We start from the raw sequence: 24118 nt of genomic DNA, 5'->3' as shown, positions 1-24118 counted from the left end.
GTCATCCCTCCCAACCAGAGAGCACAACCAATCCGATTATGCTGTCTTGGATTCCTGGACACAGATGGCTGTGGCATCAATGGGATTCAAATTTGCGTCCGGTCAAAAGGACAAACGCTTTTCTGTTGTACTACTTGGGAGTCTATTACACTGTGTGTATATAAAAGACTTAATTCTACTTAGCTTCTACATAAAATTCATGCACTTGCTTAAAGGTAGACTGCCTTTCAGATTTTTCAAGTGTAGGTCATACAAAATAATTTTTCCCTAACACCCAGCTATTTTTGTTTAGTGGACCGGAAGCTACTGAATTCAAAGCACAGACTTCCAATTTTTTTTTAACAGAAAAATTAATGTATTTAGGGCCACATGGCCCTAAATTCTCCACTATTTTTTCCTGCTTCACCATGACCCAATTCAAGATACTATGTCATGCATGACGTGGTGGGCTTTCCCCATTCACGCAAGGCATTGTGGGATACAAATTTGAAACAGGAGAGGAAAATGGAGGACGCGAGTGTGCGAATGAAACGTGAAAGACTGACTACAGTAACAGAAAGAGAGAAGACATTATGTTGCGAAGGAAAGGAAACGCAGGACCAAACTAATAAATATCGGCGGTCAGCGAGCACCTGGGTGTGATCAGCTGTTCATTTAGCGACAGAATGATGTAACTGTCAGTGCACAGTCAAGGTAAACCTGCAGATGGCAGTAATGCAACACTGTGGATGCCAGCTGCTGTAAAACCCAAAAGAAGAAGAAAAAGAAGGTAAACCTGCACATGCGTACACAGACTTCCTCTGTCTGCTTGACTGTGTGAAGCGAGCAATTTCATACACACTATTTGCGATGGAATCCCCTCAAATTACATAACTTCCCAGCCACAGAATGGCCTGATATTTTGTGAGATATTACAGAAATAAACATACACCACAATCACCAACTTTCAGAGGGAACTAAATTTCACCGATTTTATGACATCAAAAGGCCGTCTAGCTTTAAGCTCACACTTGCCCTCCATATTTCTCAGCTGCCTCGCAAGAGTGTTCTCATTCTCATGGCAGTTATTTGAATGGTGTATTTTGTGCTCAACATCACATGCGAAAAGCACAAATTATTCATAAGTTCCATTTGAATAAACTACAACATTCAAACACTACTTTATAGAGCATGAGCACAAATTCCTCCTTCTGAAAAACCAACTAAGCAATCAATTATTTTCAATTACCTTTGAGGAATTTAAAAAAGCTTTAAAATGACTTCCCCAACTGCCCTCCACTGGTTTTGCTTGAAAACAAGTAGATCTTAATGCCAGCTGCATTCATAAGGATGCCACTGCTATCAACAAGTCTAGTCCTTCTCGCTCCCCTGAAATATCCTTAAAAATATACTTCAATCAAACAGGAAGGAAACAGCAAAAAAGTGACCTTTCGTTGATACTGACCCTGTTTAGATCAATTCTAGAATCAGTTCACTGACTGGTTAGAATAGTAATACTAATTCCATTCACATCCTACAAACATTTAACCACTCATTCTCTAATGAGAATCGCGGACTGACACCCCAAAAACATAACGCCTCCAGAAAAAAATATCTCAGCGTTTATTGGATAGTGTTTGTCCCACCTGGATGCACAGCTTCTCCATAAGACGACTGGAAGATCTCTCAAAGGGGCGGAACCTCATGACCAACTTCTAGTCATCGAAACGGTAATGAACATGACGGACCTCTCAAACTCAGACTCTGCAGCAGTCAGAAACCGAATCCATAACAGGTTTATATACGAGTACAGCCTGTTATTTTATCATTGTAACTGGTTTAGATTGTAAATAAATTGTAAGTATAAAATTATGTTTGATGATTTGTGTCTGTTTTTTGCCAATTAAAAGGCCTAGATATCTATCTGTTACGACCTTGTTCAGTAAAATTTATCTATCCAGTAAGCGGCTTGGCTGCCAGACACGATTCATTTTGGCAGCCTGATTTTGGAAAGGTGTTTTGTCGCTTTCGCTTCTGAGGAGAGACTGAGAATTAAACAGGAGGCCAGACCAACTGATGAAACAGATCTCACACAGATACATACACTGACCGGCCACTTTAATAGGAACTTGTTCTTGATTCTAAGATTCCTGTTCTTGGCTGGCAGGACTGGAACCCAATGCGGTCTTCTGCTGTTGCATGGTGAGATGCTTTTCTGCTCACCATGGTTGTAAAGAGTTGCTATGAGTTGCTACATCCTTCCTGGCAAAAATGCTCGAACCAATCTGGCTGTTTTCCCCTGACCTCTCTTATCAACAAGACGTTTCCACCCACAGAACTGTCAATGTTCTCAATGTTTTTTGTTTTTCGCACCATTCTGTGTAAACTCTAGAGACTGTTGTGTGTGAAAACCCCAGGAGATCAGCAGTTTCTGAAACACTCAAACCAGTCCATCTGGCTCAAACCAACACCCAGGCCACAGTGAAAGTCACACTATGAGATCACAATTTTTCCTATTCTGATGTTTGACGTGAACGTTAACTGAAGCTCTTGATTTGTATCTGCATGATTTTATGCACTGTGTTGTGGTCAAGGGATTGGCTGATTAGAGAACTGCATAAAAGAGCAGGTGGATGGGTGTTCCTAATAAAGTGGCCGGTGAGTATATTTACTTCAATAACAGACACCTGGGCTTCCCCTATTTTATAAAACCACCAGGCACCATTGCACTTCAACACACACACACACACACACACACACACACACACTTTCCCACCCTAAGCCTCAGCCTCGACTCTCTCAGGGTCATGATAAGTGTTCACTTTTTTTTTTTCCTTTTCAATGAACAGTCACTTGCTAGCCTGCCAAGTTCCATAAATCCCTGCAGGCTGTTCCGGAAGAGTTTTATTAATTGTAAGTGTCCTGAAAGAAAAAAACAACAACTTTTGTTTACTTTTAGAGGGTTGTCCTGGTAACCGATTCAATCGCTGCCTCTTAAATGGGCACTGCGGCTTTTAATCGCAGCGAGCCTGTTCATGGAGACTGAGACAGAGAGCAGTTCTATAGAAAGCACACACACACAGAGTATGGAACACTGTGGTGCCAATAGGGAATTTAACGATTTACAACTTTAAAATGAATCAAAATTAGACACCGCATATTAATCTGTGCACATGTGGACTGGAGCTAACCAACGTCCCCCGGCTGCTAACGGCATCAAGAATCATTTAGAAGGCAGAACACATACATAAATACAAATGTGGAAATAAAGCATGGGGACGAGACCGAGGCAGGAGAAATTATAGAAAGAAGAAGAGTTTGGTATGAGGCAGGTGATATACAAAGAGAAAAAAAGCAGATAAAGGAAAAAGAAAAAAGACACAGCGAGAGAGGAGATATGGTGGTGGTGATGAGAATCGCATGAAACGCCACCTGCTCCAGCTCCATAAAGCAGCAATGCGTCACGCTCACACAACCTCTGGATCTCTACCATTGCAGGCACGCTGTCAAACATAATGCAGATTAAACCCCCCACACACATACACAAGCCATACATGCTTTCGAAGATTTTCTTTCCCTTTCTTTCAGACACACAGCAACACAGAGCTGCCATTTTCTTCAGAACTACAACCCCCAAAAAAAAACCACCTCAGAGGTTTATTATACAATTATTAATCCGGACTTAGAAAAGGAAACATATTTACTCTTGATATGTGCACTTTTAACTACAGGACGAGCCAAACTTCTGGATAATTTCAGAGGTATCAGCACATTAAAGCAGACATATTAAATGAAAATTTAAAAAAAATCAATTTTGTAATGGACCAAACAGGATCCTATGGGAGCAAAGCTTTCTTGCTTTTCTAGGAAAAACATCACTTCTTTTGATATAATATGCACCAACATATACTCAGCTCCTAATCAACTGCAGCACATCACTACAACAGCTTTTCTCTACGTGTGAGTGCATGTGTGTGTGTGTGAGAGAGAGAGAGAGAGAGAGAGAGAGAGAGAGAGAGAGAGAGAGAGAGACATGAGGAAAGTTTGGCTATAGAGGAGCTTTGATCAGGAGAGGCATCAGAACATGTTAGTTTAGACAGGGATCTCTTCCTGCTGTCAGTAAACAGTGAAGGCATTCACAGTCTGCACTACACACACACACACACACACACACACACACACACACACACACACACACACACACACACACAAGCATTGCCTCGGATTGATGTCTGACTAAGATGAATGTTCATCAGAAGAAAAGAACGCACATATGCACTGGTTAACGCTGCTAATGTATTTATGCGTATACATGACCAAGTGAAAAACACTAACTATAATGGCAGCCATTTTAGTGAAGCCATTGCTCGGTGTGAATGAGTATGATCTGTGAGACAGTCGGCCGGAGGTGTCGCATTACTCTGAACGAGACCGTATGGCTTACAGGCAAATAAAAGAAAGAGGAAAAGGCATTATATTTCCTGCTTTCTATCTTACTGTAAGATATGACTAATGGTAGGGGTCACTATGCCCGATGAGCAGGAAGATTAGTTCTGACCTTGGCGGTGACCTCGGGAGGCTCGGAGAAGAGGGAGTGATAAAGTACAGAGGGAGGAGGAAGAGGTAGCGAATGGCTTCACCATTGCTTGTCATTACGGTTTGTTTCCACTGCAAGTGGAGCTGGTTATTAATTTCATTTCTTTATGATTCACAATCTGCTCGTTTGAAATATGCCATATGCTCCGAGCAATTGGAGGATGACGAGTGTCAGGATCGGTCCAATAAAGGCAACCTAAATGAGGCTGATTTACGGGCCATGGCTTACGGCGAACAGCATTCTCTATCTCCCTTTCTGTGAGATAAAGCCCTGAATGTGGGCAAACAAGCACAGCTCCCAGTCAATCCCCCATCCACGGCAGATAAAGGCAGGCCACCCAGCACGCACACACACGCACGCACGCACGCACGCACACACACACACACTAACAAACACGGAAGCTCAGTACATATTTATTAGGTGGGCATGCAATCAATAGAGTCCCCAAATCAGTTTGCTTTAATCAAGAACAAATATACAGACCTAACACAAAAGTAGTCTGCTTTATCTGTCACCAATAAAAATTCATTGAGACAAGGTGAGTACATGGGATATAAAAGGAATGAAGCCCTATCTCTCTGTACTTGCTTCCTTTTCATTTACAACTATGTCACTCTTTTTTTTTCCCTTATGTCCTTCTGTGGCTACATCAACAGAGCAAAAATAGCAGTGAAAGAATCTGCTAAGATTTACTTTCCTGCATTCCATCATTCTGTCTTTCTGTTATTAAAATGCAGTATCAGAGTGAGTAATGGAAAGTGGGATACGTTCACCAAGCTCACATGAGGTCTGTCTCTGATGCCATTCTCACCTTGTAGAGATGCTGCTGCTGTTCCTCTGACATCATCAGCTCATGGCTGTCCGTCACGATGGACTCCATGTCCATCAGCCAATCCCAGAGCCCCTGATACTCGCTCTCGAACTCTGATAGGCTGAATGGAGAAGAGAAAAGTACAGCTGTGTTAAAGGTACCCTGTGAGAGAAGTTTCGGTTGATGTAAACTGCATTCTCTCCTTGTCACTGCTGCTCATCTGGCTGGAGGAGGGTGCCTGGGCAGGAAGCGGCTCTTTTACTGAGGGAATATATGACAAGTGGAGGTAATTACTCTGTCCCGTTAGTATGTGGTGCCGCGGTGCAGGTAAGTGAGGTGTGAAAGGGGTTGGAAGCAGAAGGGATCTTTAACCTGCACGCTGAGTGACGGATCCTGAGCCAGAACAACTTAATTAAACATGACTTCACCTCCCTATTCCCCGGGCTTGCCTTCAGCCCCGACATGAAAAGACATCAATTATTTATGAAAGGACCAGGAGCCATTGTGTCCATGCTCACACACACACACACACACACACACTTCATATACGTTTTATTGCATGCAAGCACATGCAAACAAACATGACAACAAATGTGAACACACACACACACACACATATTGGTATCCGTGTGTTAGTGTGTGGGCATCAGCAGGAGGGCCATGTGTTTATAAATATAAGTGGGGAAATTGTTTTGCATTTATACTGCTTCAAAACACTTTGACAGTTATGTCAAACTAGTGCCATTTTCTTGTCGAGCTTTTATAAGCAATCCAGAAAGTTGTCCCCAAAGGGAGAAAGAAACTATGAATAAGATTACACAAATAAGTATCAAAAAGCGAGAGAAAAATCAACACTTCTCCTTTATTTCAACTCAGCCAAGACACAAACTAAACAGAAGAGTGGGACTGAACTGCGCTGCTACATATGTAATTTCAACAATCGTTGTGGCGTGTATTTGCATATCGAAGCAGGCGCTGATGAAACAAAACAATGGAGGAGAGAATATGAATATTTTAGCTGCTTGGAGAAATGACGTTGATCAGCCAGATGCAACTGAAAGACTGAAACAATGTAAGAACACACTGTGCGGTTGTAAAGTTAAATCTACAAATATATTACACTCTGCCACAGTAGAATGTTTGGCCAGAACATAACTTTAAATACTTGTAAAACAATTTGTCAGAAAAACAAAGCGAACAAAATGAGGTAGCAGAGTGTGTGCATTCAGTGTCTGGGCTTTTCTTTCTTTCTTTCTTTCTTTCTTTCTTTCTTCATAGATATCCATTGGAAACAAGACAAGTAGGTTAAACAACCAAGAAATAAAACAATACAAAAATTAATTCATTTGTTGTTTAAATGTAATGCATTTCATTGTGCTGTGGTACACATTCATATTGCATGTTTCTGTATCACACCACCTGCTGCACTACACACATCAGCCAAGGCACAATCTGGTTGAAGGAAGAACCTTTTTTTTATCTCATCTCATCTCATTATCTCTAGCCGCTTTATCCTTCTACAGGGTCGCAGGCAAGCTGGAGCCTATCCCAGCTGACTACGGGCGAAAGGCGGGGTACACCCTGGACAAGTCGCCAGGTCATCAAAGGGCTGACACATAAACACAGACAACCATTCACACTCACATTCACACCTATGGTCAATTTAGAGTCACCAGTTAACCTAACCTGCATGTCTTTGGACTGTGGGGGAAACCGGAGCACCCGGAGGAAACCCACGCGGACACGGGGAGAACATGCAAACTCCGCACAGAAAGGCCCTCACCGGCCACGGGGCTCGAACCCAGGACCTTCTTGCTATGAGGTGACAGTGCTAACCACTACACCACCGTGCCGCCTACCTTTTTTTATTTGGTGGATTTATCAGATTAATCAGCATGAAAGGATGATAGACAATATACAAGTGTACAGAATCAGGACCATGCAGGTATGTGAAAACACAAACATGAACAAAAGCAAAAGAAATTCAAGTACAAAGCAATTATATACACAACTCTCCTATCCTATAATTTAGTTACATCACAGTTAAACATTCTGATTGAAAATAAAGACACCAGACTCAAATCATCTTTTACAAGTAACATGAACCCCCCCCCCCAGCACCACCACCACCAAATCTCATTAGCCAAAAGGTTGGCCGACGAAGGTGTCTTTGTATTAAAGAGGTATTGCACAGTTATATGTGTTTGTTAAGCTGTGATATGACTGTACTGTGATGAAACACATCAATGCTGGTGTTAATATTGAAAAAAATGACCATTTTCATAAAAATCGGCACTTTCTGGATTGAAAATGGCTTAAAACGCCATCTATTGGTTAAAATCATCCTGAACCTTGCAAGGCCAATGCTGACGTAGAGTCCACTGTTTGGTACTTCTCTAGGTCATGAATTTTCTTTTTTGTGATATAAAAAATGCTAATGCCCTCTAATAAGAGGTGGGCGGCCCACCTCCCCCAAATTAACCTTTATTTAACAGTCTGGGCTTAAATGAACGTTCTCCAGCAGGTAGAAACAGTCTCAGGAAAGCTGAACACTGTTTTTTTCTCTTTTCTTTTCATATGGTTTAACATCAGTCTGCTATCCTCAGCTCTGAGGGGGCGATGGAGGATTATGAGAGGTATTACTGTTCCGAATTCATCATCAGACCCCACCTCAGCCACTCATGTCCAGTCCTAAAAGGTTGGCCTCCTTATTGACACCTCTCACAGCTCATGTAAAGTGACACTTTTATAGAAGCTGATATTTAATTTATGGTGCTAATACAGAAGCTTCTATTCCGTCAATGCTCCACCAACCAGTCTTTACAACACACAGTCTTTTTAGGGAGAGTTTTTGATTGGTGAATGAATGGCAAACGTGCTGTATGTGTCAGCATGAAAAGTGTGTGTGTGTTTGTACACTTGTACTTGCTTCATATTGAGGACCGGAATACATTTTTACCAACAGATTTAAGACATTGTTGGGAAGTGAGGACATTTTGGCTGGTCCTCACTTTTTCAAAGAGCTGTCTGAGGGTTAAGACTTAGTTTTAGGGTTCAGGATAGAGTTAGGTTTAAGTTAGAGTTAGGCTAAGGGTCGGGGTTAGGCAGTTAATTGTGATGGTTAAGGTTAGGGTAAGTGGTAAGGGGCTAAGGAATGCATTATGTCAGTGAGTGTCCCTACAAAGCTAGAAGTGCAAGAGTGTGTGTGTGTGTGTGTGTGTGTGTGTGTGTGTGTGTGTGTGTGTGTCCTACAGCACTATGATGGAGGAGGAGAAGTAGAGAGAGGCAGCCCAGGCGATAGCTTTCGACAGCTCCTCCCTCTAGACATGTTTCTAAGCAAAAGGTAAGGGCCAAAGAGTCAAAACAATGAATCCTTGAGCAGGCAGCTCGTCATTAAAATTCAAAGGATCATTACAGTTTTTTTCTGCAAAATAAATCATTAGAATGAAGGGCTTAAAAGGATTAAAACGATGCTTGATTCAAAGCCAAGGCACAGAGGCAAGTCCAGCCTCCTGAGTTCCTCTACTGCATTAGTGTATAGGAGGAAGAGAGAGACAGGGTCGTTTTTTAACTGACGGGACAAATCCTACAAATCAGCATCTTGTTTTAGGATCAGTTTCACAAAACGAAAGGAAATCGTTTATTTACTTGCATACATTATGTATAAGGAATCATACTGTAGGGCTGTAAATCATGCCAGGAACATGCAATATACAGAAAAATTAAATACTAATAAAAAAAAGACTTGGATAATGTTCATGTCAGAATGTGTCACTAGCTGATTTTTGAAAAATCTGCATTTCAAGTCTCTGACCTCTGCCCTTTGAGTAGTGTGGTCTGTAAATGGTTTCTACTGTACCTGTTGGACTTGGACTTGAAAGAGGTGATATTTTTGTTTCTGCTGGAGCTGGAACAGTACTGCTGACTTCCAAGTTTCACACTCATCTGATCCAGAATATCCCTCTGGGCCTCTCTGTAACACTGCTGCACCTGTTTTTACACACACACGCACACACACTGCATGGTTTGAAACTTCCTGGGTTGCTTATATACAGCCAGGTGACAAATTAAAGGGAAAAAAATGGTGTCTGTTATTCTGTAATGGGATTTTGCGAGCATGTTTTTGCTCTGTTGGTCCCTTTAAAGGGAAGCGGCTCAGTAAATCAATATTCTGAAACATTTCTATGCTGACGGGAGTGTTCTCTTTCCATGCACAGGGCACGAGGGCTCAGTGAACAGTTTGATTTTGGACTGCCGTGTGAGACAGTGCTCTCCACTACCTTCATCAAAACATCAACTGAGAGAATATCTTTTGGAAGAATAATGTTCGTGTTTCCAGTACAGTTCCAGAGACTTGTAGACTTTATGCTAAAAAACACCAAAGCTGTTCTGACAGCTCGTGATGACCCAACACCTTATTAAACCATTTGATATTTTTCTTTTAATCTGTTACCCATCTGTATTTACAGGAAATGCTTTACTGATTACAACATGGCTACAACATTAGCCTTTATCAAATTCCCATTATTATCTAAACATACACTAATATTGCAGATCCAACTACACACAAAGCACCAAATATTAGAAGTAATGAGTTGTGTGGGGAATAAGTGTTGTTCTTTGTGGGTTATAGTCACTACAAATCACAAGCATTTCTGTCTTTGCAAACCAGTGAGGAAAAAAAAAAGTTCCTGGTGTGCATCTGTGCTCGAGAAAATTGGCTACATTGGGCGAATGGAGATCAGTTAAAGCCCAAAGTATGCGGAGATGAATCTGCGGTAAGCCAATAAACTTTCCAACAGCCTGCTTTGATTTTTAGCTCATTTCTTGACACTGTATGAAGCGCGTTGGTTTGCATTCCTTCCAGAAGGCACACCGCCTGCTCTGCAGATGCCTCTATAAAGGTCAAACAATTCCACGAATGCAAACTGCTCCTCAATCAAAGCTACCCTTGATAATAAACAAGCAAATCAACAGAAAGATGTGTTGCCTTTTCATTCCATTTATTGGGCGGGTATCAAACGCTCGGCTCTGGCGCTTTTCTCATTTGGGAGGAATGAAACGAACCTAACTAGGAGCTCCAAGAAAATTAGCGGCGCAAGTGCGGTGCGTTCGCGTCTCCCCCCTCGGAGGAATTTGCTTTCATTTGCCTTCATTTCAGATTCACTCAGCTCACTCGCTGATGCCATGTCAGGATCCTAATTACCCAATCCCGCTGGAGCTGCTTACACACACAATAATGACTAATGCCCGCCACAGACAAAAGCAATTTCTCTCAGCCACCTTGACTGTGAAGACAGTCCTACCCAGTGTGGAGCTCTAACTCCAGGTGGCACATGTGATTCTGATAAATCTATACTTCTTTTCCCGTCTCTGAAAAGTTTGGAAATCAGACAGAATCCCTCTTCCACTGATCAGGCACGACCAACTTTCACTTCAGCCTCACAATCTGAAGAAGAGCCATGTAAGAAATCTATAAATGTCTATGATAGGGCTGGGGGAAAATACAGTTCCTTTGGGTGAACATGAGAAATATCAATACTGTAATATACAGCTACGTGTACTAGAGTGCCTGCATTTAAAGGAGAAATTGGTCTACTGATGAGAGTATTGGACTTCCAACAGTGTATGATACACATATCCCTTTACGTCCACTGATATGCAAGAAGGAACTTGTATATATTCAAACTGAGAAATAATTAACAGTTATTCCACAAAATCGAGTCGTACATGAGCTGACAGCCGACGAGGCGCATAGTACCAAGTTGGCTATAAGCCATGTACAGCGAGATTGAGTGGAATAACTTAATTCTATCCACATTCACTGGATTTTGAGAAACAGCATTTTTATTTTTATTTTTTTGCAAATTTGATAAATAAAAACTTTGTACAAAACATTTGACAATCATTTCCACTTAGAATGTAAACAAACTGGCAAAATGACAGTAGCAATTTGTGAAAATGCTATAATAATAATGCTTGAAATGTTTTTTTAAAAGATACATTCTTACCGGCGGCACGGTGGTGTAGTGGTTAGCGCTGTCGCCTCACAGCAAGAAGGTCCTGGGTTCGAGCCCCGGGGCCGGCGGGGGCCTTTCTGTGTGGAGTTTGCATGTTCTCCCCGTGTCCGCGTGGGTTTCCTCCGGGTGCTCCGGTTTCCCCCACAGTCCAAAGACATGCAGGTTAGGTTAACTGGTGACTCTAAATTGACCGTAGGTGTGAATGTGAGTGTGAATGGTTGTCTGTGTCTATGTGTCAGCCCTGTGATGACCTGGCGACTTGTCCAGGGTGTACCCCGCCTTTCGCCCGTAGTCAGCTGGGATAGGCTCCAGCTTGCCTGCGACCCTGTAGAACAGGATAAAGCGGCTAGAGATAATGAGATGAGATGAGATTCTTACCATTAAATACTTTCATTCCATATTTTTTTTTTTTGTATTTTGGGGGGTTTTGTTTTCGAGTAGAGTTTTTATTTCAGCAACACATGCCACCATTTTGTTTTTCTCACCTCACGGTATATGAGCTGATATCCTAATAGTAGAGTAGCCAATCAGAGTGTGCGATTGTTCATATCCAGTGAATGTGGACAGAATAATAATTATGATTTGAATTTAAAGATATTATTTGAATTTGTCCTATATTGAAGATATTTTAATTGCATTTTTTTTTTTTTTGCAGCCACTTAAAACGTCATTCATTCTCATTATCTCTAGCCGCTTTATCCTGTTCTACAGGGTCGCAGGCAAGCTGGAGCCTATCCCAGCTGACTACAGGCGAAAGGCGGGGTACACCCTGGACAAGTCGCCAGGTCATCACAGGGCTGACACATAGACACAGACAACCATTCACACTCACATTCACACCTACGGTCAATTTAGAGTCACCAGTTAACCTAACCTGCATGTCTTTGGACTGTGGGGGAAGCTGGAGCACCCGGAGGAAACCCACGCGGACACGGGGAGAACATGCAAACTCCACACAGAAAGGCCCTCGCCGGCCACGGGGCTCGAACCCGGACCTTCTTGCTGTGAAGCGACAGCGCTAACCACTACACCACTGTGCCGCCCCCACTTAAAATGTCTTTCATAAATATTTAATAAGCATCTCTTTACAGAAAGGGGACATTAGATATTTTTCTGTTCAATAACAACACATTTTTAAAGTATAATTATTATTAGACTTAGATTATATAGCTCATCCGTCATACAAGTTCCTGTGAATGAGTTACTATAGAAATAATAACGTACCAGAATGAGCGCATTAATAAAAAGCTGTGATTGAAATTATAGCCGGCAGTACTGTCAGTGCTGCAGTTATAGGAAATTAATCAACACCTTCTGTCTGATCGCATTCAAGAATTTAACACTGCTGTGGTATAAGTGATGACAATATGACATCTTTCAAGAAACACCGAGGCTTGGATGGCTTTACCAACATGCAGTAAGGAAAATAACCCAGCCAAAGCAGCTTACAGACCTCATCTGCGCATTCTTTATTCCTGTTTCAAACAGAATTACTGAAAAGTCAGCATTTCTCATGCTGTCGAAAACAGCTCTGCTTTAAAAGAACTAGTAATACACAGGGGTCAATATACATTTAGATCATTTGTAACTCCTGTCTTGAGAATGTGCGAGTTATGCAAATTTGATCAGAATCTGCTGAATCAAGTCGTTTTAGGCTTTTTGTTGACACGCCAGTGCCAATTTCATAGCCCCTTGAAACTTCCGCAGCTCTACGTCCGCTGGGACCTAAGCGAGCGATCTTGCTGTCAATCACACACTGGGAGAGCGCTACAGTGATCATCACTTCCTTTGCTTCTCCCCCCTCCGACTTCAACACATGGATATAATTACAATGAGCTTTTAGATATCAGGCTGCAAGGAAATTAAATGTATGGTAAATATTAATAATTTATAAACCAGGCTCTAAACAGTCTGGGCTTCCAGCAGTTTTGCTTCAAAAAGAACGTCAATAAGAGAGCACAGCCTTAAAAATTAGCAGGAGGGAACATTAGATGTTCTAAGAGCTGCCGAAATCTGAAGCATAGTGAGAAAGGATCCTTTAAGTTAAGACTGAGATTGATCCGTATGAGCCTCTGACATGAATAATAAACTCGTAATCTCCCTCACAAACACTGTTAGGACCTGGGGCAAAGCCTGCTACGTCTTCCATTTACAGTCACGCTACCATAATGCTCTCTGCAGCATGGGGAAATTAAAGACAAATAAAATTGGGAATTAAAAGAAAGACTTGCTCGAGTCAAAAAATGATCAGATAAATGTAGATAAGGGTGAAGTAGCAATGCTTTAACAATGCCTGATATTAATAGCATTTTCACTAATGGACTGCCACAAACTATCAGGCAAGGAAGTAGAAATTTATGAAAAACCTCCAGAAAAGGCAGTTCTTGATCTTTTAAAACATATTTCAAAACAGGGCATGGCATTAAAATAACCCAAACAAAATTGTGGATGTATCGTTTTTGTCATTCGAGATGAAAAAAGATTGCCGGCTCGAAAGAAGGAGGTGGAACAGGATTTAGGAGGGTGGCTGTAATGCAAACAGTGTTAAAGAAAGCAGCGAGGGAGCTATAGGAATTAACAAGGAGAACTATATGACTCTGGTGAGCAGTAGCAACAGCGAGAATGATAGCACAGGGGTTTGTGGCTACCTTTTAAACTGGATGCTTAAGCGATATGACCAAACACATGGTTTGTTTATTTCTTTATCGTATTCTCCGAATGTAACGAGCATAGTAGAAAGATTGAAAACTGTGGGAAGTCTCCTTCCTCACCCCCCTTTCTTCCTTCGTCTGGTGTTCCAACCAGCCAGAACATACATCGGCCTGTTTGAAATGTCTCCCATCAGACTCGTCCTGATGTTCCCAAGCAGTATCGGAGCACAGTGCAGTGCAGGCATGCTTAGAAAATAAATTCAGTCGGGAGTTGTGTGAGCTCGTGCCAGCAGTCATAAACGGGCAAGAGTTCTATCAAAGCAGCTCATAAACTCGCACGTACAATAGCAAAGCTTCGGCTTCACAGAATTCTGAGAGGACTTCCATTTTGAGTTGGAGGAAATAAAGAAAGAAATGAAAATCCTGCTCAGTTCAGATGCAGAGGGATATAATTCATTTTAGCGTATACAGTACAGGTTCATGGGAAAGAAAACAATGTGGTTTTATTTCCTACCTCACCTACATGCAAAGGAATAGTTGTGCAAAGAGGAGGGGCTTGAAATTCATTTGAAAATTACGACTTTCCAATCACCAGCTGTAAAAAGCTGGGTTTAATACGTAACGCTGTCTCCTGGTATGAATCACATGACTTTACAGCCCAAAATAATGGGAGTTATTACAGCGTTGTAAGACAGGAGTTCCTCTCATTCCTTCATGCTTATCAGGCCTCCACAGCTAAACAGGCTCTGATATAACCACATTCATGGCCTGTTGTTGGCTGCTTCATCAAATTTGACGATGTGAGCAGTTAAATCTGAAGGCCATATTTCTGCAGCTATCTATACAACCAGTGGAACGACCAACAATCAGACCAGAGCAAAAAAAAAAAAAAGTTGTGGCATATATACAGTACGGTATATATAACACAGGGTGTTTCAAAAAAATTTGACATCATTTCACAATCTAATAACTTTGCCAATTCTCATTCAATTGACCTCAAATTTTAACAGCATGTGTGCAAAAAGGTAAAAAAGTTTAATGTTTTTTGTTTTTATCTTTTTAGGTATAGAAATGAAGCAGCACGGTGGTGTAGTGGCTAGCACTGTCGCCTCACAGCAAGAAGATTCTGGGTTCGAGCCCAGTGGCCGACGGGGGCCTTTCTGTGTGGAGTTTGCATGTTCTCCCCGTGTCTGCATGGGTTTCCTCCGGGTGCTCTGGTTTCCCGCACAGTTCAAAGACATGCAGGTTAGGCTAATTGGTGGCTCTAAATTGACCGTAGGTGTGAATGGTTGTTTGTCTCTGTGTGTCAGCCCTGTGATGATCTGGCGACTTGTCCAGGGTGTACCCCGCGTCTCGCCCATAGTCAGCTGGGATAGGCTCCAGCTTGCCCATGACCCTGCACAGAATAAGCGGTTATGGATAATGGATGGATGGTGTAGAAATGCCATTCACTGGAAAAGAAAAGGTGTTTTGTGTGTTAGAGTACGCTTGAACACAGTCAAAAAGACTGTGCAGCGTGCATTTATGAGAAAATTCTCTAAAAATGCACTGTTACCAGAAAAGACTGTTACCAAAGACATGCTGCAGTGTGTTTGGCAGGAAGTGGACTACCGACTTGACGTGTGCCATGTCTTAAGCGGCACGCATATTGAAAAATTTGTGAAATCGTTCACATGGAAAACCCTATGGAGAAAAAATCCAGGACCGTGACGTCGCCCGGTAGGACGCAGCCGGGGCCCCACCCTGGAGCCAGGCCCGGGGTTGGGGCTCGTATGCGAGCGCTTGGTGGCCGGGCCTTTGCCCATGGGGCCCGGCCGGGCTCAGCCCGAAGAGGTGACGTGGGCCCGACCTCCTGTGGGTTCACCACCCACAGAGGTAGCAGTAGGGGTTTGGTGCAGTGTGGATTGGGTGGCAGTCGAAGGCAGGGGCCTCGACGACCTGATCCCCGGACACAGCGGCTGGCTGTTGGGACATGGAATGTCACTTCGCTGGGGGGGAAGGAGCCTGAGCTTGTGCGGGAGGTTGAGAGGTACCGGCTAGAGATAGTCGGGCTCACCTCCACGCACAGCTTGGGCTCTGGAACCCAGCTCCTCGAGAGGGGCTGGACTTTCCACTTCTCTGGAGTCGCCCATGGTGAGCGGCGGCGGGCTGGTGTGGGCTTCCTTATAGCTCCCCAGCTCAGCCGCCATGTGTTGGAGTTTACCCCAGTGAACGAGAGGGTCGCCTCTCTGCGCCTTCGGATTGGGGAGAGGGCTCTTGCTGTTGTTTGTGCCTACGGGCCAAATAGCAGTATAGAGTATCCGGCCTTCTTGGAGTCCCTGGGAGAGGTACTGAGGGGTGCTCAGACTGGGGACTCCATTGTGCTACTGGGGGACTTCAATGCTCACGTGGGCGATGACAGTGACACCTGGAGGGGCGTGGTTGGGAGGAACGGCCTCCCCGATCTGAACCCGAGTGGTGTTTTGTTATTGGACTTCTGTGCTAGTCACGGTTTGTCCATAACGAACACCATGTTCGAGCATAGGGGTGTCCATAAGTGCACGTGGCACCAGGACACCTTAGGTCGGAGGTCGATGATCGACTTTGTAGTCGTGTCATCTGATCTCCGACCCTATGTCTTGGACACTCGGGTGAAGAGAGGGGCTGAGTTGTCAACTGATCACCACCTGGTGGTGAGTTGGATCCGCTGGCGGAGGAGGAAGCTGGACAGACCTGGCAGGCCCAAACGTATGGTGAGGGTCTGCTGGGAACGTCTGGCCGAGCACTCTGTTGGGGAGGTCTTTAACTCCCACCTCCGGGAGAGCTTTTCCCAGCTTCCAAGGGAGGCGGGGGACATTGAGTCTGAGTGGACCATGTTCTCTACCTCCATTGTGGACGCAGCTGTTCGGAGCTGTGGCCGCAAGGTCTCCGGTGCCTGTCGTGGCGGCAATCCCCGAACCCGGTGGTGGACACCGGAAGTAAGGGATGCCGTCAAGCTGAAGAAGGAGTCCTATCGGGCCATGTTGACCTCCGGGACTCCTGAGGCAGCCGACGGGTATCGGCAGGCCAGGCGTGCTGCAGCTCGGGCAGTTGCGGAGGCAAAAACTCGGAACTGGGAGGAGTTCGGGGAGGCCATGGAGAAGGACTATCGGTCGGCCTCGAAGAAATTCTGGCAAACCGTCCGGCGCCTCAGGAGGGGGAAGCAGTACTCTGCCAACACTGTTTACAGTGCGGGTGGGGAGCTGTTGACCTCGACTGGGGACATTGTCGGGCGGTGGAAGGAATACTTTGAGGATCTCCTCAATCCCACCGTCATGTCTTCCACTGAGGAGACTGAGGCTGATGACTCAGAGGTGGACTCGTCCATTACCCAAGCCGAAGTCACTGAGGTGGTTTGCAAGCTCCTCGGTGGCAAGGCACCGGGGGTGGATGAGATCCGCCCTGAGTATCTTAAGTCTCTGGATGTTGTGGGGCTGTCTTGGTTGACACGCCTCTGCAACATCGCGTGGCGGTCGGGGACAGTGCCTCTGGAGTGGCAGACTGGGGTGGTGGTCCCTCTTTTTAAGAAAGGGGACCGGAGAGTGTGCTCCAATTATAGGGGAATCACACTTCTCAGCCTCCCAGGGAAAGTTTACTCCAGGGTACTGGAGAGGAGAATTCGACCAATAGTCGAACCTCGGATCCAGGAGGAACAATGCGGTTTTCGTCCTGGTCGCGGAACACTGGACCAGCTCTATACCCTTCATAGGGTGCTCGAGGGTTCATGGGAGTTTGCCCAACCAGTCCACATGTGCTTTGTGGATCTGGAGAAGGCATTCGACCGTGTCCCCCGTGGTATTCTGTGGGGGGTGCTTCGGGAGTATGGGGTTCGGGGCTCTTTGCTAAGGGCTGTCCGGTCCCTGTACGAACGGAGCAGGAGTCTGGTTCGCATTGCCGGCAGTAAGTCAGACCTGTTCCCAGTGCATGTTGGACTCCGGCAGGGCTGCCCTTTGTCACCGGTTCTGTTCATAAATTTTATGGACAGAATTTCTAGGCGCAGCCAGGGGCCGGAAGGAATCCTGTTTGGGAACCACAGGATTTCATCTCTGCTTTTTGCGGATGATGTTGTCCTGTTGGCTTCTTCAAACCAGGACCTTCAGCATGCACTGGGGCGGTTTGCAGTCGAGTGTGAAGCGGCTGGGATGAGAATCAGCACCTCCAAGTCCGAGGCCATGGTTCTCGACCGGAAAAGGGTGGCTTGCCCTCTCCAGGTTGGTGGAGAAGTCCTGCCTCAAGTGGAGGAGTTTAAGTATCTCGGGATCTTGTTCACGAGTGAGGGAAGGATGGAGCGTGAGATCGACAGGCGGATCGGTGCAGCCTCCGCAGTGATGCGGTCGCTTTACCGGTCCGTCGTGGTGAAGAAGGAGCTGAGCCAAAAGGCGAAGCTCTCAATTTACCGGTCGATCTACGTTCCGACTCTCACCTATGGTCATGAGCTTTGGGTAATGACAGAAAGAACAAGATCGCGGATACAAGCGGCTGAAATGAGTTTCCTTCGCAGGGTGGCTGGGCGCTCCCTTAGAGATAGGGTGAGAAGCACAGTCACTCGGGAGGAGCTCGGAGTAGAGCCGCTGCTCCTCCACATCGAGAGGAACCAGCTGAGGTGGCTCGGGCATCTTTTTCGGATGCCTCCTGGACGCCTCCCTGGGGAGGTGTTCCAGGCATGTGCCCCCGGGAGGAGGCCCCGGGGAAGACCCAGGACACGCTGGAGGGACTATGTCTCTCGGCTGGCCTGGGAACGCCTCGGTGTTCTTCCCGAGGAGCTGGCCGAGGTGTCTGGGGAAAGGGAAGTTTGGGCTTCCATGCTTAGACTGCTGCCTCCGCGACCCGGTCCTGGATAAGCGGAAGAAGACGAGACGAGACGTTCACATGGAATCCACATATCTTTGAATTTCTCATTCAGATTTTGAGGAATAAATCTTCTATTGCTCAACATTCAGCCTGTTCAGTATATATATATATATATATATATATATATATATATATATATATATATATATATATATATAAAAATAAATAAACACACACACGCATACATACACAGTACTGTGCAAGGCTTAGGCACATATAAAGAAATGCTGTAGACCAAAAATGACTTAAAAAAAATCTTCTTCTTCTTTCGGCTGTTCCTGTTAGGGGCCGCCACAGTGGATAACATCCCTCCATCTCCTCCTGTCCTCCATATCTTTTTCTGTAGCACCAACCCTCCTCATGTCCTCCTTCACCACATCCATAAATCTTATCTTTGGTCTTCCACTTTTCTTTCTACCTGGCAACTCCATCTCCAGCATTCTTTTTCCAATATGCCCAGAATCTCTCTCTGTACGTGTCCAAACCATCTCAATCTCGCCTCTCTCACTTTGTCTCCAAAACGTCCTACGTGTACTGTCCCTCTAATATACTCATTTCTAATCCTGTCCAACTTTGTCATGCCCAATGAAAATCTCAGCATCTTCAGCTCCACTACAATGAAATGAAATGTTTCAACATACAAAAAAACACTATAAACCACAGTAAGCCATAATAAATGAGACAAAGTCAATATTTGGTGTGAGACAACCCTTTGCTTTAAAAAAAAAAGTCGTCTCAGGTACAGTGAGTGCAGTTTTATAAGGAAATGAGCTGTAGGTTTTACTGAGCATCTTGCAGAACCAGCCACAGTTCTTCTGGACACTTTGACTGTCACGCTTCTTAATTTTGCAGCAAAACCCAGTAGCCTTCATTATGTTTTCTTTTTTAATCTGAAAAGTGGTCTGTTATGTAATATGCTGCTTAGATACAAACATTTAATTTTTCTGTAATCTTTAATTTTGTGCTGGAAACGAACGTTTGGAACGCTAAAATGTTTTTGTACTGACTCGATAATGTAGAAGTCTCATCTCATCTCATTATCTCTAGCCGCTTTATCCTGTTCTACAGGGTCGCAGGCAAGCTGGAGCCTATCCCAGCTGACTACGGGCGAAAGGCAGGGTACACCCTGGACAAGTCGCCAGGTCATCACAGGGCTGACACATAGACACAGACAACCATTCACACTCACATTCACACCTACGCTCAATTTAGAGTCGCCAGTTAACCTAACCTGCATGTCTTTGGACTGTGGGGGAAACCGGAGCACCCGGAGGAAACCCACGTGGACACGGGGAGAACATGCAAACTCCGCACAGAAAGGCCCTCGTCGGCCATGGGGCTCGAACCCGGACCTTCTTGCTGTGAGGCGACAGCGCTAACCACTACACCACCGTGCCGCCCAATGTAGAAGTCACAAAATAGAAATCTATAGCAAAGTTTGTACGAAAAAATAGCAAAAACAATAGTGTGTGTGTGTGTGTGTGTGTGTGTGTGTGTGTGTGCGCACATCCATGAGTGAGAGGTATTTGTGACAAATGTTGCACATGATTAACAAACATCTGACTATAAAATAAGATTGAATTCTTCGAAACACTGTATGAAGCTCGGATTACATTTAGCATGAGCATAGCCACATTCCAAATGCCTCTGACCTTGACATTAAAGCTCATTTCGAAGTCTCAGCCCCAGTGGAACAACAGATCCGTGATCTACCTGCCTCACATTCCTTCCCCTTTAAGAAATAGCTGAGCCAGTTGGAAAGCTTTAGCTCCTGCAACATTTATCAGGGCGTGAAATTAGCAATTGCTAGGAGCTAAATTGCTGCCTCTTATTTAATGTTGTTGCTGAAAGGTGACATTTAATCGCTGATCCCCCGTTTCCAAGAAGTCTAAACACCTGGAGACCCATGAGGAGGAAGAGACAAGGAGGCCTCAGACCATTCTCACATTATAGATTAGTTGGGTGAGGCGGGGTTAGATCGATTGTGTGATCATCAACATTTTCAATCTAATACAGACTAGCCCCACTTAAATAGGTGTTGGCTTGCTGAGCTAGGTCATGCATGCCAAGCAATAAGACAAGCTGTGTGGCAAGAATGTCAAAGCAGATAGACATATTACCAGAGACAGCAGTTTATGACTAGTACTAGGAAGTTTGTTACTTAAATATTTCAAACTTCTCGTTCCTAATATCTGAAAGCACTTCTCGTTTCTTCTCATCTCTTTGTTTATCAAAAGAACTAAAAAAAAAAACCCCAAAGACATTGCGGGAAGCTACTTCAGAGACCCTTGCTTCAAAAATCCTCTGACTTCAGTTCGGCCTCTGCTTCTTTTAGCAAAGCTTGACGGACCGCACCGAATGGCTTAGATGAAGACATTTTGAACATCGAGCCAAACGCTTCAGGCAGGTGCTACACGAGAATCCATTAATATAGGTAATTAACATTAGCCACCATTTTAATTAACATGCAAACTAATTAAGAAATAATTAGGGAACATAAAAAATCTGATCTTAATTCTAAACTAGACGAAGTCTGCTCCCTCTGTGAGCCTGCTTTGAGTTTTAAGGAGCAGAGAAAGAGCTGACGTATTTAGGTGGGGGCGCGACTTGAAAGCAGGTTGCATTTCAAAGTGAATTGGGGGGGAAAGCAAAGATTAATCAGACTCACATAGATAGGGCTATGTTGGGCTCTCTCGGCTACAGTGCTGGTTAGATTGCAATTCAAAACACTGGATCAGTGTATTAGCAACACACACACACACACACACGCACAGCTTGTGCGTACCTGAGATAGAGGACGGAGAGAAAGAACAGAGACAGAGAGATTTCCATATATGTATATTAATTACACAGATCTAGATATTCTTCTTTGTTCACTTTAATGCACATTAAATACTCTGATAATGTGCTGGTGTCCAGCTTATTTACAAATTCGGTACAAATGTTTTCCTGTTAAATGTTCCCACTGACAGGTTCAGCAAAGTCTATTTCCAAAAACAGTGCATGCATGGAGGACGTTAGTTACGGGAATAACTCTGGGATGTCTGCAACACTGAGACAGAAGGAAGAATGCCTTGCATGAAATAAGTGCTTTTAAATGCTCCTCGTAGCAATCACGGAAAGAAATTGATTTTAGTAATAAGAGAGAGAAAGCCATTGCGGAGATCGATGCGTAAAGTCAGAACGCAGTGTACAGAGCCAAGCTTACTATTTCATTAACAGTAGGACAAAAACTCCAGAACCATTCGCAATGACAAATGCCTGGGACTATTATATGCACATTTCAGGTAAGTGCTTTGGGCCAAGTTAAATTCGATTTCTCTGCCCCATTGTAGCTCTATTTATTATTTGTTGTATTTGTTCCAGATGGAGAGAGCTGGGGCTGCAGACAGAGTTCCTTCAGCTCCAGAGAGCCGGGTTTCAAATAAACTCAGTAAGAAAAATATTACTTCAACTTCCACGCTCCAAAAGCTTCTATTCCAGAGCACACCCATCCACACACCCACCCACATACACACACACGATCCTAAACAACACTGTATTTCACTCGCCAAAATCAAGTACAAAAAGTAACAGCTCACAGGGTTCATTTGGACAATGAAATTTTCACGCACACACATACACACACAGGCATAAGGCACAGCACCATCTGATGACCTTGGTCTTCATTAGCTGTGGTTATGAGCTGTAAATGGCCTGTCGAAAAACGCCCTGCTCTCTGTGTGTGTGTGTGTGTGTGTGTGTGTGTGTGTGTGTGTGTGTGTGTGTGTTGCTAAGGCAGGCAGCAGAAGGCAGAAGGCAGCCTGGGCAGGAGGAGGGGTTCGCGTGCTGAGGGGAATCTTAAAGCTGAGCTCTGACAGCACCTAAATGGCTCTGACACCTTAGCGCTGCTCTCAGTCATAGCAGTAAGCCACCTTCAAAGTTGCTGTCAGGTAAATGACCTTGTATTCCATTAACTGATAATTAAATGGATTTATTCCACTAACGGTTTTAATTAAATTGCTGGAAATATTGATTACCTCTATCATCTCTCTTCCCCCCGCCTCGAAAAAAAAAAAGGTTTCAGAATTGTTTATTTAGAGAAGGGGAGTGAATTAAATTAGATTGAATCTCTAAGAGACCTAAATAACGCTTCTTACTTTTGCCGCTCAAACAGAAAAAAGGGCGAGGGGAGGGGGGTACATATTTTGATGTTTGATTAATTATTTTGAAAGCTTTTTTTTTTTTTTGCTTACCTTAACCTTAAAACCTGATTAAATCCTCCACTTTAATCAGACGGACAGTGCCTCGATCAAACACTACGGCTGTCAGTCCTGGAAAACAAACTCCTGCTCCATGTAGGTGTGTAGAGAAGAGACGAGACACCCAACATGGGGTTATGGGAAACGAGCGCGCGGTAGTTGGTGAGGTGGAACCATGCTATTGCCATAATGCATATTGGCTCCTGTGCTGAAACTTGTGTCATCAGAGCTCAGAGACAGTGCCTCAGTAAGACCCCCTACGTCCACTGATGGACAAACTAATTATGCATGAAATCAAATACGATTTGTAAAAAGGTTTCATATGAGAAACACCAAAGCTGGGACCCAGTGCTTGGCTGGGAACTAACAGAGCACAGACTAACAAAAAGCAGAGAGCCGAGGGAATGGCTGCTCTTATTTGTACTGTTTTCATAATGTTTGAAGTAGCTCGTTTTTTTTAAGCACCTATGCAAGTGTGTATAGAAAAACGTAGCTGAAAAACACCGAATCAAATGAGTTGTTTTTAATTGTAAGCTAATGCAGATCCATCACTCCAGAGATTTGACAAAAACAAGAAAATTAGATCAGTCATACTCGTTTATTCTCCTCATGGGTGGTATGAAAACGTTATTGTGTTGCGGGAAAATTAGCAATAATCATAGGGCATTTTGTGTAATTCCGAGCAATTAAGTGCAATTCAAAGTCAGCTGTGGCAGCAACAGAAAGAGTGCTGCCTATTGTGGAAAGCGAAATGTTTTCGATAAACTGCATTTAAGATTCTAGACTCTCGTCTCTACCACGTAAACAGATGTAGCATGTTGACAACAATAGTACAGATGCACAGAGAAAAGAAAAAGAGACAGAGTATCAAAAGTGAAGGAGAGAGCATATCAAACACACCGTGCTAAAGAGTGCAGGAACAATCAGAGCAGACATCCAATACACACTTA

At 44.0% G+C, this 24118-nt stretch overlaps 1 protein-coding gene across 1 annotated transcript in view; it reads right to left on the bottom strand.

The window, feature by feature from the left end:
- akap6 (A kinase (PRKA) anchor protein 6) overlaps window positions 1-24118 on the bottom strand; it is a 163654-nt gene that overhangs the window by 54847 nt on the left and 84689 nt on the right. The window contains exons 8-9 of the mRNA XM_060932814.1: window positions 9247-9377; window positions 5388-5508 (exon numbers count right to left, since the gene is read on the bottom strand). Coding sequence (XP_060788797.1) covers window positions 5388-5508; window positions 9247-9377 — 252 coding nt within the window. The remainder of the gene's footprint in view (window positions 1-5387; window positions 5509-9246; window positions 9378-24118) is intronic.

This window comes from Neoarius graeffei, chromosome 11 (genome assembly GCF_027579695.1).
Source record: "Neoarius graeffei isolate fNeoGra1 chromosome 11, fNeoGra1.pri, whole genome shotgun sequence".
Lineage (NCBI taxonomy): Eukaryota > Metazoa > Chordata > Actinopteri > Siluriformes > Ariidae > Neoarius > Neoarius graeffei.
The sequence above is the reverse complement of the archived record's forward strand: the minus strand, read 5'-3'. Positions and strand labels throughout refer to the sequence as shown.